At 34.3% G+C, this 15,357-nt stretch overlaps 1 protein-coding gene across 4 annotated transcripts; it reads left to right on the top strand.

The window, feature by feature from the left end:
* Window positions 1-3,163: 3,163 nt before the first annotated feature.
* LOC112290058 (uncharacterized) lies at window positions 3,164-11,525 on the top strand. Of its 4 annotated transcripts, none has more exons than XM_024536003.3 (21): window positions 3,164-3,357; window positions 3,608-3,667; window positions 3,957-4,069; window positions 4,244-4,319; window positions 4,475-4,617; window positions 4,755-4,841; window positions 4,937-5,020; window positions 5,362-5,569; window positions 5,725-5,810; window positions 6,087-6,318; window positions 6,455-6,578; window positions 6,672-6,814; window positions 7,221-7,329; window positions 7,474-7,516; window positions 7,823-7,997; window positions 8,276-8,346; window positions 8,629-8,722; window positions 8,906-9,139; window positions 9,466-9,675; window positions 10,065-10,487; window positions 10,841-11,525. In XM_024536003.3, the coding sequence occupies exons 2-21, from the start codon at window positions 3,650-3,652 to the stop codon at window positions 10,964-10,966; spliced, it is 2,799 nt and encodes a 932-aa protein (XP_024391771.1). In that variant the 5' UTR covers window positions 3,164-3,357; window positions 3,608-3,649; the 3' UTR covers window positions 10,967-11,525. The 4 variants fall into 4 exon arrangements, 3 of the variants coding, with proteins under 3 accessions (XP_024391771.1, XP_024391773.1, XP_090110687.1); XM_024536005.3 differs by having other exon boundaries at window positions 3,232-3,357; window positions 3,617-3,667; XR_016505668.1 differs by having other exon boundaries at window positions 3,243-3,667; window positions 8,906-9,116.
* The last annotated feature ends 3,832 nt before the right edge of the window (window positions 11,526-15,357 follow it).

Raw genomic sequence — 15,357 nt, forward strand, 5'->3', positions numbered from 1 at the left:
TTTTTAACCAAAACATAAATTGCATAGATCAAATCAATGCTTGTAGAGAGAAATATATATATATATATATATATATAATAGATATACATGGCTAATCAACAATAGAAACCACCTACAAGAATAGATAGAGATTAATTAAACTAGAAAAGAAAAATAAGAGATTCTTAAAAATACTTGAAGATAGAAATTTATAGATCTAAAAAAAGTATAAATATTAATATTATAAATATATATAGTTATTTATAACCAAAATCATATACATATAAAACATAGTATTAGAAAAAGATAAGGAAAATTTAAAATTACAAGCAGAAAGAAATTAGAAGACAAAAAAAATACACAAATGTCTCAAGAGAGATGCAAAACTAAGTTAGCAACAAAAAAGTAAGGTCGGAAATACAACATTATTGCTTTAAAGACATAATTTCTATAAACAACATTATGAAAGAGGATCCACAATTTATAATGCAAGCTTCTTCAAGAGTAGTATTATAAGAAGAATAAAGAATAATTAATCAAGAAGTAATTATTGAAGATTTTTTTATTATTAGCATATATAGAAAATTAAGAAAACACATAAATATATACTTAATTAAAAAATAGTAAGAAAATATAGAGAATAAAAAATTATTAAAGGATTTTTACTGTTGACTTTTGTAAGAAAAATATCTTAATAAGAAAGAAAATCAAAATAATCTAAATAGACTTTAAGTATGACAAAGAGTTATTTCTATTTGTACCATACCTAAGATTTTAGTCTAATAGAATATATTGACTATTATAAATATACAAGAAAAACCATGGTGCTAAATTTAAAATCCATTTAAGTAGAAAAACCAATTCAATGAAATTCATACATAGAAGTCTATTTGGTTGAACCATTAGAAAGTAGAAGAACTAAATTAAGGACAAAAAGACCAAAATTTGCTATTTGAAAATTTATAATAGTGAACTAATTAAATCAATTGAACTACCAATTAAATATAATATCCATACTAATACAAGAAATTGTTACTTATTACATACCAATTGGTGTAAATACTATGAATAGATTGGACCATTAAAGATAATAATCTAAAATATATCAAAATAGTAGAATTGATCTAATATGTATTCAACCTACAAACATTTATTTAATGATAATTAAAGCATTTAGTACAAGAATACACTCATATCATGATATGATATTTGAAGAAGCACCAATCATGCTACTTAAAATGCCAGAAGGATCAGTATGAGTAGTCCATTAATTTACATGTGTTCCAAACTATCTATCATATTATCCATCAATAGAAATCAATATTATTAGATGCAAATTTAAAAAGATTGCATATTACCAAATGTATAAAGAAAATTATGGTCTATATGCTTATGTTTTAGCATTTGAGTAAGGACTCAAAGGCAAATACAAGAATTGAATATCACAAGATTATATTTGGAACTATATTAAAGAAAAAGAATTTTGTAAATGCTTCTTTGATGGTATTTATAACTTATCCAATCAACATAGCTTATGATCTATAACATAAGTTTTTCAAGTAGGTCTTATTGATATATCATAATATATAAAAAATTTGCATAAAATTAATTCAATTTTAGACTTAACATATTTAACAATTAATATTCCAAAGTGCTTTAAAAATATACAAATAAAATTAGAAAAAAACATGGTTTACTCCAATTGAATTAAGCTATGGCACAAACAACCATCTATCTAATTTGGATCAATATTCTCAAAAATACAAATAGAATCCTTATGGATTTTGGAGAAAAAATAACTATGGTATAAGTAATTATTATTTTAATCGTAACAATTTTAGGAGTTAGAAATATAAATCACCAAAGTTTAAAGAATTTTTTAGCTTATATGAGATTGTATCCTAAAGAAAAGAAAGGAAAAAGAATAAATAACAACATGTAAAGGATATTTTTCCATAAATAACCAAGGTTATTTTTTTCAACAACATTTTGAAATGAATAAAATAGTATACTATGTGTACTAACAAATTAAGTATAGTTGACAAAAGTTTCAAGTATCAAGAAAATTCTTTAATATATCATAGATTATGAAGTATACATGCAATTAAAAGCCAATAAAGAATTCAATTGATCAAAAAAGTTAACATTTACAAATGAAGTTCTAAATCAACTAAAGTAATAATAATAACTATTTATAATCAAAATTCCTCTAATGACATAATACTTCCAAATCATAAATATAAGTTATAAAATACCAAGAAATATTGGATGAAAGAAGACCAAATATAAGACTCAATATTTTTAAAGTTATTTTAAAAAATTAAATTAAAAAAATAAATTAAAAATTACCAAATCTATTGAGTTTAGTTTTAAAAGATATTTATATGTAGAATAGAATGAAAATTTACATTTTTACAACCAACTCATTCAAAAAAATACATCAACTAAACTATCATCAATTTTAAAAAAGAAAATTATTAATAATGTTTAAAAAAAAAAATCTATCACAATAACATTTAAGTAGTTAATGTGTGTTGTACTACCAATTACATACTACATAAATTCCTAAATTTTACCTATTATGGATCCATCTTCCATAACATTAACATTGACAACAACATAACCATGCTAATTATTAAAAGATAATAATGCCTTGGTTGTAGCTAGATCATTATGATTTTCAAAATTTTAAATATTAAAAATAAAATACCTCTAAAACAAATATATATATATATATATATATATAAATAAATAAATAAGGGAATGTTAATTAGACTTATGCTTTTACTAAATAGACCCACCTTTAATAAAGAATATGGAAATCATTATGAATGTGGTTAGTTTTTAGTGATTGGAGGTCTAATAATGAAGACATGAATCCAGAAATCATTATTTTTTTTCATGATGGTTAAGATGAGTGGGTTGATTTAGTAAAAACTTAAATCTCTTTAACATTCCCCTATGTATATATATATATATATATATATATATACACATTTTAAAATATATCAATGAAATATATACCAATCAAACCACACAAAAATGTAGAATACAGCTAAGAAGAACATGCTAAGAAAAAGGAGATAGAATGGAATGAACCCTAAAAAGAGAAACTAGTGTGTGTGTGTGAGGGGAGGGGAGGTTTTACAGAGACTTTACTTGCTTCGACGATGATTCGAGGGGACGGCGGCGATGCTGGAAATGGCTATTATTCCAACGGAACGAGAGGACGGGGAGGGCTCGGGACATTTCATTTCCCAGCGGTCGTGTAGGGTACTGCCTGCCAATTGTGCACGATGATGCTCTGGGTTGGAACTGGCGGCTTCGTTGCATTGCATTGCATTGCATGTAATGATAATTCTGGGCTTTGAATTCCTGGTGCGCCGTTTTCTTACTCTGGGATTGGCTGCTGTCACGGAGGTTTCAGAGATTCAAATTTTCTGTGTTGCTTCGTCGACGCGATCGCTCTTGGTGATCCACCCAGCTTGAAATCGACTAATGCGTTTGATACGCACAATTGACGAGTAGATGTAATTGGATGGTTCATGAGGAACAGACTTTGTGTCAGAGTGGGAGATTTATTTTTATTTTTATTTTTTTTGTTTTTTTCGTTTCCCTCTTCTGCAAGGACTTTCAGCTGCGACTCGAGCACTTGCTGGCGATCTAAGCCATGGAGCGTGTCCTCAAGGTGAGTCGATTTAATTCACCCAATGTTTGCATGTACCAATTTTTCTAGGGAGAATCGTACGCACGCAAATGTTAACCAACTCTCTTCTTGATGAAGAATTTGCAACGAGTCTTTTGTTTGAAGTGTACCCCTCACGCTTTTAAGAAGATCTGAAGATGCCCTCACCTTAGGTTGGTTGCAAGCTGATAGGGAGAATCTCCTCTTTCTGCTTGTAGGTCAGGCTGTAAGATATGGTCTACAATTTTTGTGGAAACGTATTTGTAAGTAAACTTTGGTCCGCCACATGCAGGAATTTTTTGGCTACACCTCGTTTCGTCCATTTCAGAAAGAGGTTGTCTCACAAATTCTGAAAGGAAAGGACTGCTTGGTGATTATGGCCACTGGCAGCGGGAAGTCTATCTGGTAATCAACAATGCCGTCGCCAGCGCAATGTTGTATGATTTTTGACGCCGATTACATTCTATTATCTGCGTGTTCGTATTGTGGTTTAAAGTAACAATATCATATCTAGGTGTTTAGCCTTGTACACTTAAAGACTTTACCTCATGTAGTTAATAGCTTGCTTGACGTGGTCAGTTATCAGCTACCACCTCTAATTACCAAGAAGACCGCAGTCGTCGTAAGCCCGCTTATCAGTCTCATGCAAGATCAGGTATGCACTTGCTCCCTTCGCTTTAAATTGTAGAGCTCTTTGTTTCATGTTCAAAGATTCCACTTTTTTTTCACATCATTTGTGATATTCATTAATATTTGTGTTCACTTTGACTCTGAACTCAGAAAGATGTGTGAATGGTGGATGGTGAGCAGGTGATGGGTTTGCAACAACGAGGTATACGCGCTGAATATATGGGCAGTGCTCAGACTGATAGAACTGTGAACAGTAGGGCGGAAAATGGGGATTATGATTTGCTTTATATGACCCCTGAGAAGGCGTGTTCCGTGTCCCAGAGGTCAGTCATATCATTCATTTTCGAATAGAATATTTTATAAAAAAGAAAGTTTGTCAATCAGGTTCCTTTCTTGGTACTCATGGCTCTGCCCTTTCAGTTTTAAGATCTCCAAAGGACTATTGTATTTTATTGTGCAGTTTCTGGACAGCACTTCTCAGCAAAGGGGTGTCGCTATTGGCTGTGGATGAAGCCCATTGTGTTTCTGAATGGGGCCACGACTTCAGGTATCAGCTCTTGGATTCATTTTTAGTGATTTGGATACCTATCGTTATAATCATGATTTTTCTGGTGCCAAGGAACATCGTCAATTGTTTTGCAGACACGAATATCAGAACCTTGATGCGCTAAGGCCCATGCTACCCAAGGTACCTTTTGTTGCTCTCACGGCAACTGCCACTCATAAGTAAGTGTTTGGTTCTTCATCTCTTTCTATATATATATATATATATATATATATATATACACACACACATAGATATCAGGGGAGAGAATGAGTGATCACTAAATTCAGTGTAGATTCAGGGATACGATAGTTAAATAAAAACTTCTTTTTTCTTTTTCCTTTTTTGATATAGCTGCTCTCAATTTAATTCCGGGAACAATAGAAACGTAGCAGCAGTTTTGCCTCTTATTTTGAGTATTTAATGTATTCTCCTCGACGGGCATGTTCTTGACCGATTGTGCTGTGCTCCCCTTATCGGTAGTTCAATGCGTTCACAGCTCAAGTGGGCAAGTTTTGAGCAGGGTTCGAGAGGATATAGTGCAATCTATGAATCTGCAAGATGCTTACACAGCAATATCGTCATTTGACCGGCCCAATTTATTCTATGGAGTCAGTGGCCTTAATCGCACCGCTACATTTAAGCAAGAGCTTGCAAGAGAGATCTTGAAAGACGTGGGAAAGAGTGGGTCGACAATCATTTATTGTACAACTATCAAAGATGTTGAAGAGGTTAATCAAAAACTAATATTACAATCATTTATATATTCAAGTTATCTCCATCGGACTTATCCTTCTTCAAGATAGAGCACATGTGTTTCGCTATTATAGAATTATATTTCCTGATCTCGAAGTGCCATTAGGTGGATAACAAATACGTTTTCCAGGTTGTTGACGCTCTTCAAAAAGAAGGAGCAAATGCTAGACCATATCATGCTAAGATGAGCAGTACGCTGCGTACTGAAGTTCACAGGTTCATCCTCATCGACATCTTAGTAGTTTATGTCAGAGAAATCAAATTTCAGCACTAGGAATTATTACATTTTTAAGGCATTTTTCCACTCTGGAATACGTTACATCTACTTGATAAATGCCGTGCATGCACTGATTGATTTCTTTCGAACTTATATCTCTTGGCCAGGCTACAACTTTTTGAGTTTACTCTCATATTGAAGACATAACCAGCTTTTGCCACAACTCGCTCAACTAGTTGCCTTACTTTTCGAACTAAATGCCTGAAATCATGCAGGGCGTTTTCAACTGATGAGTTGCAGATCGTAGTTGCTACTGTAGCCTTTGGAATGGGCATTGATAAGCCAGACATCCGGCGGGTGATACACTACGGCTGTCCAAAGAGTTTGGAGGCGTACTATCAAGAGAGTGGTCGTTGTGGCAGAGATGGTTTTCCATCTCAATGTTGGATGTATTATACAAGGAGTGACTTCGCGAAGCGTGATTTCTTCACTGCTGGGTTTACTACTGTGAGCATATTATTGCCTTTTCGTCAAAATATGAGTGATTAAATATGCTTTGAAGTTGGTCACGTTGACTTCTTGAAGTAATTTGAAAAGCAACATAGCTTCATTAAATAACTTGTATATGAAATTTTGCGAACAGGCAGTCAGAAAGCAAGCTGTGTTGGACTCATATGCAGCAGCCAAGGATTATTGTGCGACCGTGAAATGCCGTCGTTCCATTCTGTTGAAATACTTCGGCGAGAATCCTACTGCTGAAAACTGTGGTTAGTATCAAGCCTCGTGGATATATTTTTCCTGGTAAATACTTAGTGATGGAAATCTAGAACCCCTGTATTCTTACCCGATGGTTACTGCAGGAAACTGTGACAACTGTGTAAGGCCAGGAGGGATTCAATATCAAAATCTTGCTGAGGAGGCTCATCTCCTTCTATCTGCTGTTAAAGTTTGTGGAGGGAACTTTGGACTTGGAGTACCCATAGATGTGCTTCGAGGGTCTAGGGTATGCTTCTGGCTTTTTATTTTGAAACATCCTGTTATTCTGTTGCATGTTTTGAGAAATCCAAGAACGCTGGTTCTTTTGGGGTTTCATATTAGTTTCCTCACATTTAGAATACGTTGTTGGTAGTTCTTGCAGCTGTATACCTGTAATTTTCCGCTCAATTTCTATTGTTTATTGCAGACGGGAATAGAATTTATGTCCTTCGCATATTCTATTTGTTCTTTGCACCTTCTATCTTTTGAATTAATGCACTGAGTAGGATATGACGTGTTTTTACGGATCTTTCGCTGACTTAGTTTCTTTTCCCATTTCCTGGATGAACAAAATTTTGTACGCTACTCTTGCTGATTCCAACAATTTATGAAGTTCATTGTTGATACCACTGCGTGGACTTAATTCTTGACAGGGTAAAAAAGTGGTAGACAACGGCTTCGACAAATCACCAGTACATGGATTAGGGCGAGGTAGGAACCAGAATTGGTGGAAGTCCTTGGCGGATCAACTTCTTGGCTTAGGTGAGCATGAACGTATCATACAATTTTTATGGTATTTTTCCTATCCCAAGTGCCTACATTCCTTCTATAATGCATATTCTCATAGGAAATGCTGAAGCTTACGTAATTTGAAGTTGAATAATCTCTTTTCGTCATGATTTCCAGGTTATTTGAAGGAGACGGCTGGCAATAACTTCAGACTTGTAAGGTGTCACCTTCTGCACCGTCTGGGATTCTACGTGTGATTTCCCCTTGAAGATATGAATGCTTTCCTGTTTTGCATCTTAAGATCGACTTTATGGTGGTTGTCTTATCCTCAGATTGGTAGTAGTTACTGGTAAGAACAGGCAAATTGGTATCCACAGTATCCAAACCTCATATTCAAATTGACCCAGACATTGTGCACAGTTCATTCTCAGTACCTGTGTGGTTGAATTTTGCGACCTACGCTTTGTATTCTTGAAAATAGTGATGTGATGCATCTATGATCTCATTTTAGTCTTGCTATTCTCAGTGTTGCAGACAAAGGTGATCAATTCTTGTGGTCAGCTTCCAACATGGGACTGATCTCTTCTCTGATGTTACCAATAAATCAGGAGATGGCACTAGAGGATGCCAAGCGAGGTGAAGCATTACCTCTGCCAAAATCAAACATGGACATGCACCTTCAAAGTGAAGGATTTTCAGTGGTAAATTGTCAAACTATTTCCTAGTCAAGTAAATCTCGTTATGTTCATTATTCTTGCATGAGATAGCATATTTCTGAACATATTTTTCCGAAGATTCTGATGACTCTTGCATTTTGTCTTCTAAAATGACTTATAACAATAGCTCTTCGTAATAAAGACCATCCTTACTTTTCAAAAGAGAGCTTCATTAGTACTCGTTAAGAATAGCTTGATTTGGGCAGTTCACCTTGAACTACCTATTTATCATATTGCATGGTCCATGTGGTAATGTTCCTCAGGTAGAGCAAAAATTTTATCATCTTTTGATGGAAATGAGAGCTGATATAGCAAGGAGGAACTCCACATCACCGTAAGCTTCTTATTTTTTCTTTGCTGCCAGCTACTTGAAGTATGATCTTTTAATTCCTCACATCTTTTGTTAAATCATGGCTTATTTCCCGAATTTATTTTTTCCCTTTCTTCAGTGGTGCTGTCAATTGCTTGGAACTGGAATGGTGAGCGGGTATGCTCAATTGTGTTTAACCGTTGAACATGAAGCTGAGCAAGGATAAGGAATTGTTACTGAGATGGAGCGTTGATACTGTGGATTTTGGCCATGATCATTATGTTTAGCTTTGTGTGATTTTTCCAGCTATGCAATCCTGAATGAGAGTACTCTTCAAAAAATTGCTAAAATGCGACCATCTACCGAAGCTCGACTTCGAAATATTGATGGAGTGAATCAGGTAGAGATTGCGGTCTAAGTAAAGTAATCATATCTTATTTCAGTAAGTCTTTGTTTGTCAGTGCATTCAGCGTAGTGTACATCACTAGAGGCAACCTTTATCGCTTATTGTGGTTATATTAGTGTTCGCTTACAATTCTACATACTGCTGAATGTATTGAATTTCCTTGCACTATTCCTGCAGTGGTTAGTGAACTGGCATGGTAAGGAGATTCTTGATGCAATCAAAACTCATTCAATGGAGTTCAATCTCTCTCTTGACGATTTTGAGAACTCCAGCCAACCCTCGACTGTGCCAAAGCCGAAAGTGGATGGGAAGATGAATTCATCCAACGGAGATGCTACCAAATTATCACCAGGCAAAGAAGAGGCTTGGAGAATGTGGCAGGAGCAAGGTCTTTCATTCCTTGAAATTGCTGTAAGACTAAAGTCAATAGTGTCTTAATTTATCATCAGCTTGTTCCTCACTACATTCACGTGTATTATCGTAGGTAGATGTCAGTTTTCAACAACTTCGTGCTGAATCAGGCATTTCGGAGTTTCCTAGGTGAAATTCAACGTGGTTTAAATCAACAAGTATGCGACATGTTTGTCTTCTCCCTGTAGTTTCGCTATTTAAAAAACTTAGTTTGTGTGGGCTTTGCCGTCAACATAGGACGCTTCCTCGTGGAGGTTAGAAATCCGTTTTTACACAGTTGCAGGGATTTGACTGTCGAAACATTTTGAATGTGGGACCTTTTCCAGAATCTACCAGAACGACCAAAACCGATTTTGGAGAATACAGTTATCTCTTATCTATGTGACTGCATTAAGGCAGGCTATGAAGTTGATTGGGGCCGTTTTTGCGATGAAGTTGGCTTTACAAGGGAGACGGCGTTGGCAGTTCGTGCCGCAGTGGAAAGAGCTGGATCAACAGAACTACTAAAGCCAATAAAAGAGCAAGCGCCTGAACATGTAAGCATGGAATAGTTCATAAAATACAAGTTCCTCATTATTCACAGTATTGCGGTGGTTGTTATTTAATTATGTGATACTGTGGAGAATTCTGTTTACCATGTGTACAAATCTTTTTTAGTATCCACATCCACTCGGGGACTGATGAAAAAATCTGAAAGTGAAGTCACCTGAACATTATCTTTCTTAGCTGCACAGTTTTTGTCCAATTTACATTCATTTTAAATTAAGATAAAGATTTGGTCTTGTGAGCACTGATCATCTAATCATTCTCAGTTCCAACATGTCTACATTTATGCACGATGCATGCTTGACAAGAGTTGCTCCTCCTTCTGATTCTACGTTTTCTTAAATTAAGTGACGGTTCTACTTGATTTTCAATTTGACAGATCACTTATCGTGATATCAAGGTGTATTTGTTGCAAGAAGAGTGTAAATTGCCTTTTCCTAAAACTCCAGAGCTAGAATCAGAAACAGAGGAGCTAGGCTTCGAAATTGTTGACGCTGCAACAGTTGACGCACCTCAAGAGCTGTCAGATTCCCAAGAAGGTTCTGATGGAGGGGAAGATGAATGTAGCCTGGGTTTGTTTGCAAGACCGTCATGGTTAACAGACGAGTCTGAAAATTTGAAAAAGCCGTCGCGAAGAAAGGCAGGTCGAGAAAGTTCACCCACCGGACAGGGTCCACTCAAGAAAGTGAAGCCGAGCGATCATAATCCGAATGAGTCAAGCGAAAACGGCAAGGGAATCTCACAGAAGTTTAGGCAAGTGATCAATAATGAAGTACTGGAATTTATTGCAGCCTCGAATTCGGTAAGAAATTTGAGTTCAGTACCATCTCAAGCCCAAATGATGAAGTGATCATTAGGAAATTACTTCGACTGAGAGTTGTTTAACTTGGTGCTCTCGTATTATTTTAGGTGTGAGATTTCAAAAAGTAGTTGAATAAGCATAAAAGTTGCATGCGAGATATAATTTCATAGCGGCCGAAGTCTGGGTTTTGGATTCCTTCATCTCGACCCCGAGTTCCCAGGAGTTACGTCATTTGCAGCATCTGGAACTTTCAATGAGTACTAGAAAGCTGTTTCAAAAGCCACTGCATACTAGTTATATGAGCATGTAGGAGATTGTTTTTTAGTCTGATTGTGTTGATTCATGACGTGCAGGCATCTTTAGCGATGATTTTTGCAGCATTCTCACATATCGATGAAGCTGAGATTCTGAAGATCATGGAGAGTTTGCAACAACAGTTTCTAATTTATAGCATCAACAACGAGTACAAAGCGATGTGAGCATCATTTGGGTGTAGACTTGAGAAAACAATGTTTGCACATACTCAAGAAGTACTCGTGTGATATATTGCGTTCACATTCCAATTACTGTGAAGCAACCTGTCTGGTGCAAACTCACCCACACGGGTGGTCAGGATGGGCCGACGAATCATTCTGGCCGAAAATTACTTTTTCTGTTGGATATTTTCTTATGCTACCTTCTGAATCGCGGGCGGATATATGTTGATGGGAAGGTGTCGAGCAAACAAACATGGCGAGTTCTTATAACTGCAGCGAAGGGTTCATGTTTGAATTCCTTGCCTTCTTGTAAGAGAAGCTTTCTTACTAGCAACGTTTAGGCTTTTGGTCTCGGTTGTCTCCCAGATCTTACTCTGGTTCCCCCCTATATATAGGGAGGACTGTCTTGACTCCTTTTCAGGAATTTTGGAAATGCAGTGAAATGAGCGCTATGGATTTCACTTGGATTAGCGTTATACTGTGCATACAAATAGGTGCCATTGCTACTTTAGAATAGACTTTGTTTAGCCTGCTGTCTTAAACAAAGTATGAGGTTACGGATTATCATGAAGCAGTCACATCTTGAATTTATGTGAGTGGCATTTTTCTTAGAGTATTAAACTGTGAGATGACTGCATGAAGTGCATGAGTAGACCTAATTTGCATTAGAAATATTCGTCTCCACTACTCCGATGATTTTTGCAGAAGTACATTTCTAGAAACTCCCCATACTTATGGAAAATGTTCTTCATAGAAATGGAGTTGGTTTTGGAGCATATTTGGTTGTTCTATGGATGCTGTACTTAGCAATTCCATATTTTTTGCACTTGGTTTGTAATATGGAATGTCACTAATATGCTTACATTTTATAAATTTAGGTTTAAATTTACAAATCAATTTTGTGAAGAAGTTTTTCTAATTTTAAAAATCGTGTATTTAGATTAAAAAAAAAGTTTTCATTGATTTTTGATTAACTTGTAAAGAACTTCTAAAGCTTAAAACTTCAAATCAAAATTGAATATATTATAAATTTGATTATTTGTATTTATAAATTTGTTACCAACTAATGTCATATTTTTAAGTAATACAAATTTTATTATTAGTCATATTAGCTATTTGAAGTTCAACAAGATATTTCTACAAGACTAAAAGTTATCTTTTGTTGTATTTATTTTAGAGAATTGTTAAATCAATCTACCATTTTGCTAAATCAACCCACCTATTTGTAGTACTTGATTTTTTAGTAGCAAAGGAGATGGGAGAAGGCTTTGAGAGAGAAAGACATGTTTTTGTTGGCTCCATGGAGTATTAGAGCCAGTGGCAATTTTTAAAGATCTATACCCAAAAAATGTAGTAAAAAATAAAAACACATGACAATCATGCCAAATTATCACGTAATGGGTTGACTTAGTAAAAAGATGGGTTAATTTTACATTTTTCTTGTTTTATCATTTTACTAATTATTATTATTCAAAAAATAATACATAACTAAAAATAATAATTTGATTTTTTTATTTCTTTTATTTCATAAAAAATACAAAAGTGTTATAATGTTGTAAAACATCTTAATATAATCTACTTTGCTACAAAGATCAAAGCTCTATCCTAAATTCTTATATACTATTAAAAAAATACTATATTTAAAAAAATTTAATATTATCTAATTTTTAAGAACTTAGTGAGCTAAATACAATTAAGAAATAAAATTTAGATTAAATAAAAAAATAATCTAAATTTGCATCATAAAGCTTTTAGACTTAAGTTTCTAGAAACCATTATTACAATCATGGCCCTTGTCTATACTTGCCTTATTTCTAGCCTCTACTCCCTCCATTCTGTCTTCTTTCCTCCCCTCCCCTCCTCCCTCATTCTAAGAAGATTAAATTTAAAAAATGAAAAGCATAGAAGAAAAGATGCTATAATATCATTATGTTAGATCAACTTAGTAGAATTGAAATAAAACCAAATATGAAGTGAAATAAGAAATTTGTGAAAGATTAGAACATAAGTAACTTGTGTTTTCAAACATCTTCTAAAAGCTCTAAAATGATAGAGGATGTTGAAAATCAAAACTACAAACAAATTGATCAAGCAAGAAACAAGAAGATATGATTGCTATACATGAAAAAGCAAAGTAAATTCATTGATTTATGTAGACTTTGAAGGAGTCTTTGTTGAGATTTGATTTGTAATTGAACAATATGATCTGATTGCTAAAATTAAAGAATTTAAAAAATGTGAAAAAGTTACTTGCAAATAAAATGGAGCAATTTAGAGAGAGGTTGTTTTTAAAGGAAGAGAAGAAACAATATATATATATATATATATATATATATAACAACAATAATAATATAATAATAATATTAATAATAAAATAGACCTTGAGAAGTTGAGAATGGAATTGAAAGTCTTCTCTATCATTTAATACCAAAAATAAAATCTTAAAATTTGTATGAGCAATGTACCTTGTAAGAATTGTCACAACTTTTACTTTTAATAGAGAGCATATCAACAAGATGGAATAACACCAACATTCATAGAAATGAAAAGATCTTGTATTGAGTAGAAATGTGAGTACAAGTATTGTACATCAAATGAAAAAATAATAAATTATTGAAAAATTTGTGGAAATAAAACCAATTAAATATGTGCATGATTTTTTAAAATAGTTAATGGTTATATATAGCAAAAACCATGATAAGTGAAGTAGAAAAAATGTCAGCTACAATGAATTTTTGAAAGAAGTAAGAATTTAACATAATGTTAATTCTTCAGTTCACACTGCTAGAAGTTTTATGAGCATCTTTAGAAAATACCACCATTTGAAAAATCCATCTAATGCAAATGCTTAGGAGGTTTTGAAAATGCAATATAATTACCACATTTGCAACACCTGCATTTTCCTTTTGACCTCATTTTGATGGCATCTTGAACTAATATTTGTTTTGTGAGCATTAGAATGGTAGGAAAAATCCCTTGAGTACTCTTGAAAACATAGAACAAGCCTAACAATTACAAATGTCATATTAAGTCCCCTCGATTAAAATGCTGTGCCCAAATGTCAACAAACATTGTGGAACAACAGTTTTTAAACAGCACTTGACAAAACTCAAGCATAAAACTCACTAATTCTACAAATTTCTCAGAAAACGAGTAGGCCGTAACAAGTAAATGGCACAAGGTGAGACATTTGTCAAAATTCGCCATGAACTCATGCTGACCATACGAGCCCAATAACCGTATCAGGTGTTTGGGTAAGCAACAATGATCACGAAACTATAATGTGCTGTTATTCTACACAGTCAATACGTAGACAACATTGTACCAACCCCTTTAAAAGGATGAAGAGAACATAGTATTCAAATCAGAGTTTCGTGGTGAAAAATCTACATCATCTGTCTCTAAACTTTATCTACTTTGAAATTCATCTCGACAATCTAATGTTGAAGACATGGAAGCTGATGCCAACATTACCATATCGACAACTGCAAAAGACATTTTCTCCAACAGGAAATTGTACAATTAGATTCCCAAGTAGACCAATGAATCAATTTCAACTTCTAGTTTTCTTTTTTCAGAAATTCAACTGGAAGGGGGATGATATAAACAAAAAGTAGGTGTAAAAGATAGACTGGAAGAACACAGTTATATTAGGCGAAAAATGGAATTGGGGGAATATTTTTTCGACAAAACGACTTAAAAGCAGCTACATACCAAATGTGTAAGCCGATGATGTGCAGTGGCCCATGGTGCTGAGAAACCGCACTAAACAGTCACATCTGCACAAACTTCACCAAAAACAGCCTCGTGAATTACATTGACTAAAACCCAAAGAACTCCAACTTTTCGAATTTCGTGAGGCTCCAAGTTTGATGTTTCCCAAAACCGCAATTAAACCCTTCTGAGTTTTTCTTCACAGACATTCGCAGTAATCCCCTCGTGCTTCTCACAGAGCTCTTAAACCTGGTCCAGACACGATAACAAAATTCAACCCCCGCTGGAATTCATAATTCAAGAAAACTACAATACACTAAGCTATGATTCACACAGAACCTGAGGACCATCTGACTCATACACAAAAATCCAAGCTTTATAACAAATCTACAGATCCGAATACCCTATAATAAATTTTACATTACGCTAGATCCATGTACAGAAATAGAAATCAATCACAGAACCACACTACACACCACATCCAAGCAGTGAACAATTACGCGCAGATTAAATTCATTGTTGGTATTACCTGCCTTCATCACCCCCATGCTATAGTTGAAAAAATTATTAAAAAATAAAAAATAACTAGTGACTCAACTTGCTGCTCAAGCCCCACTCATACGTCCTCCAAATGTCCTAAATCATGGTGGCTATTCAAACAAAATCCGTCCTCAAAATAA

Source organism: Physcomitrium patens, chromosome 12, assembly GCF_059467195.1.
Source record: "Physcomitrium patens ecotype Gransden chromosome 12, ASM5946719v1, whole genome shotgun sequence".
In the NCBI taxonomy this organism is placed as follows: Eukaryota; Viridiplantae; Streptophyta; class Bryopsida; order Funariales; family Funariaceae; genus Physcomitrium; species Physcomitrium patens.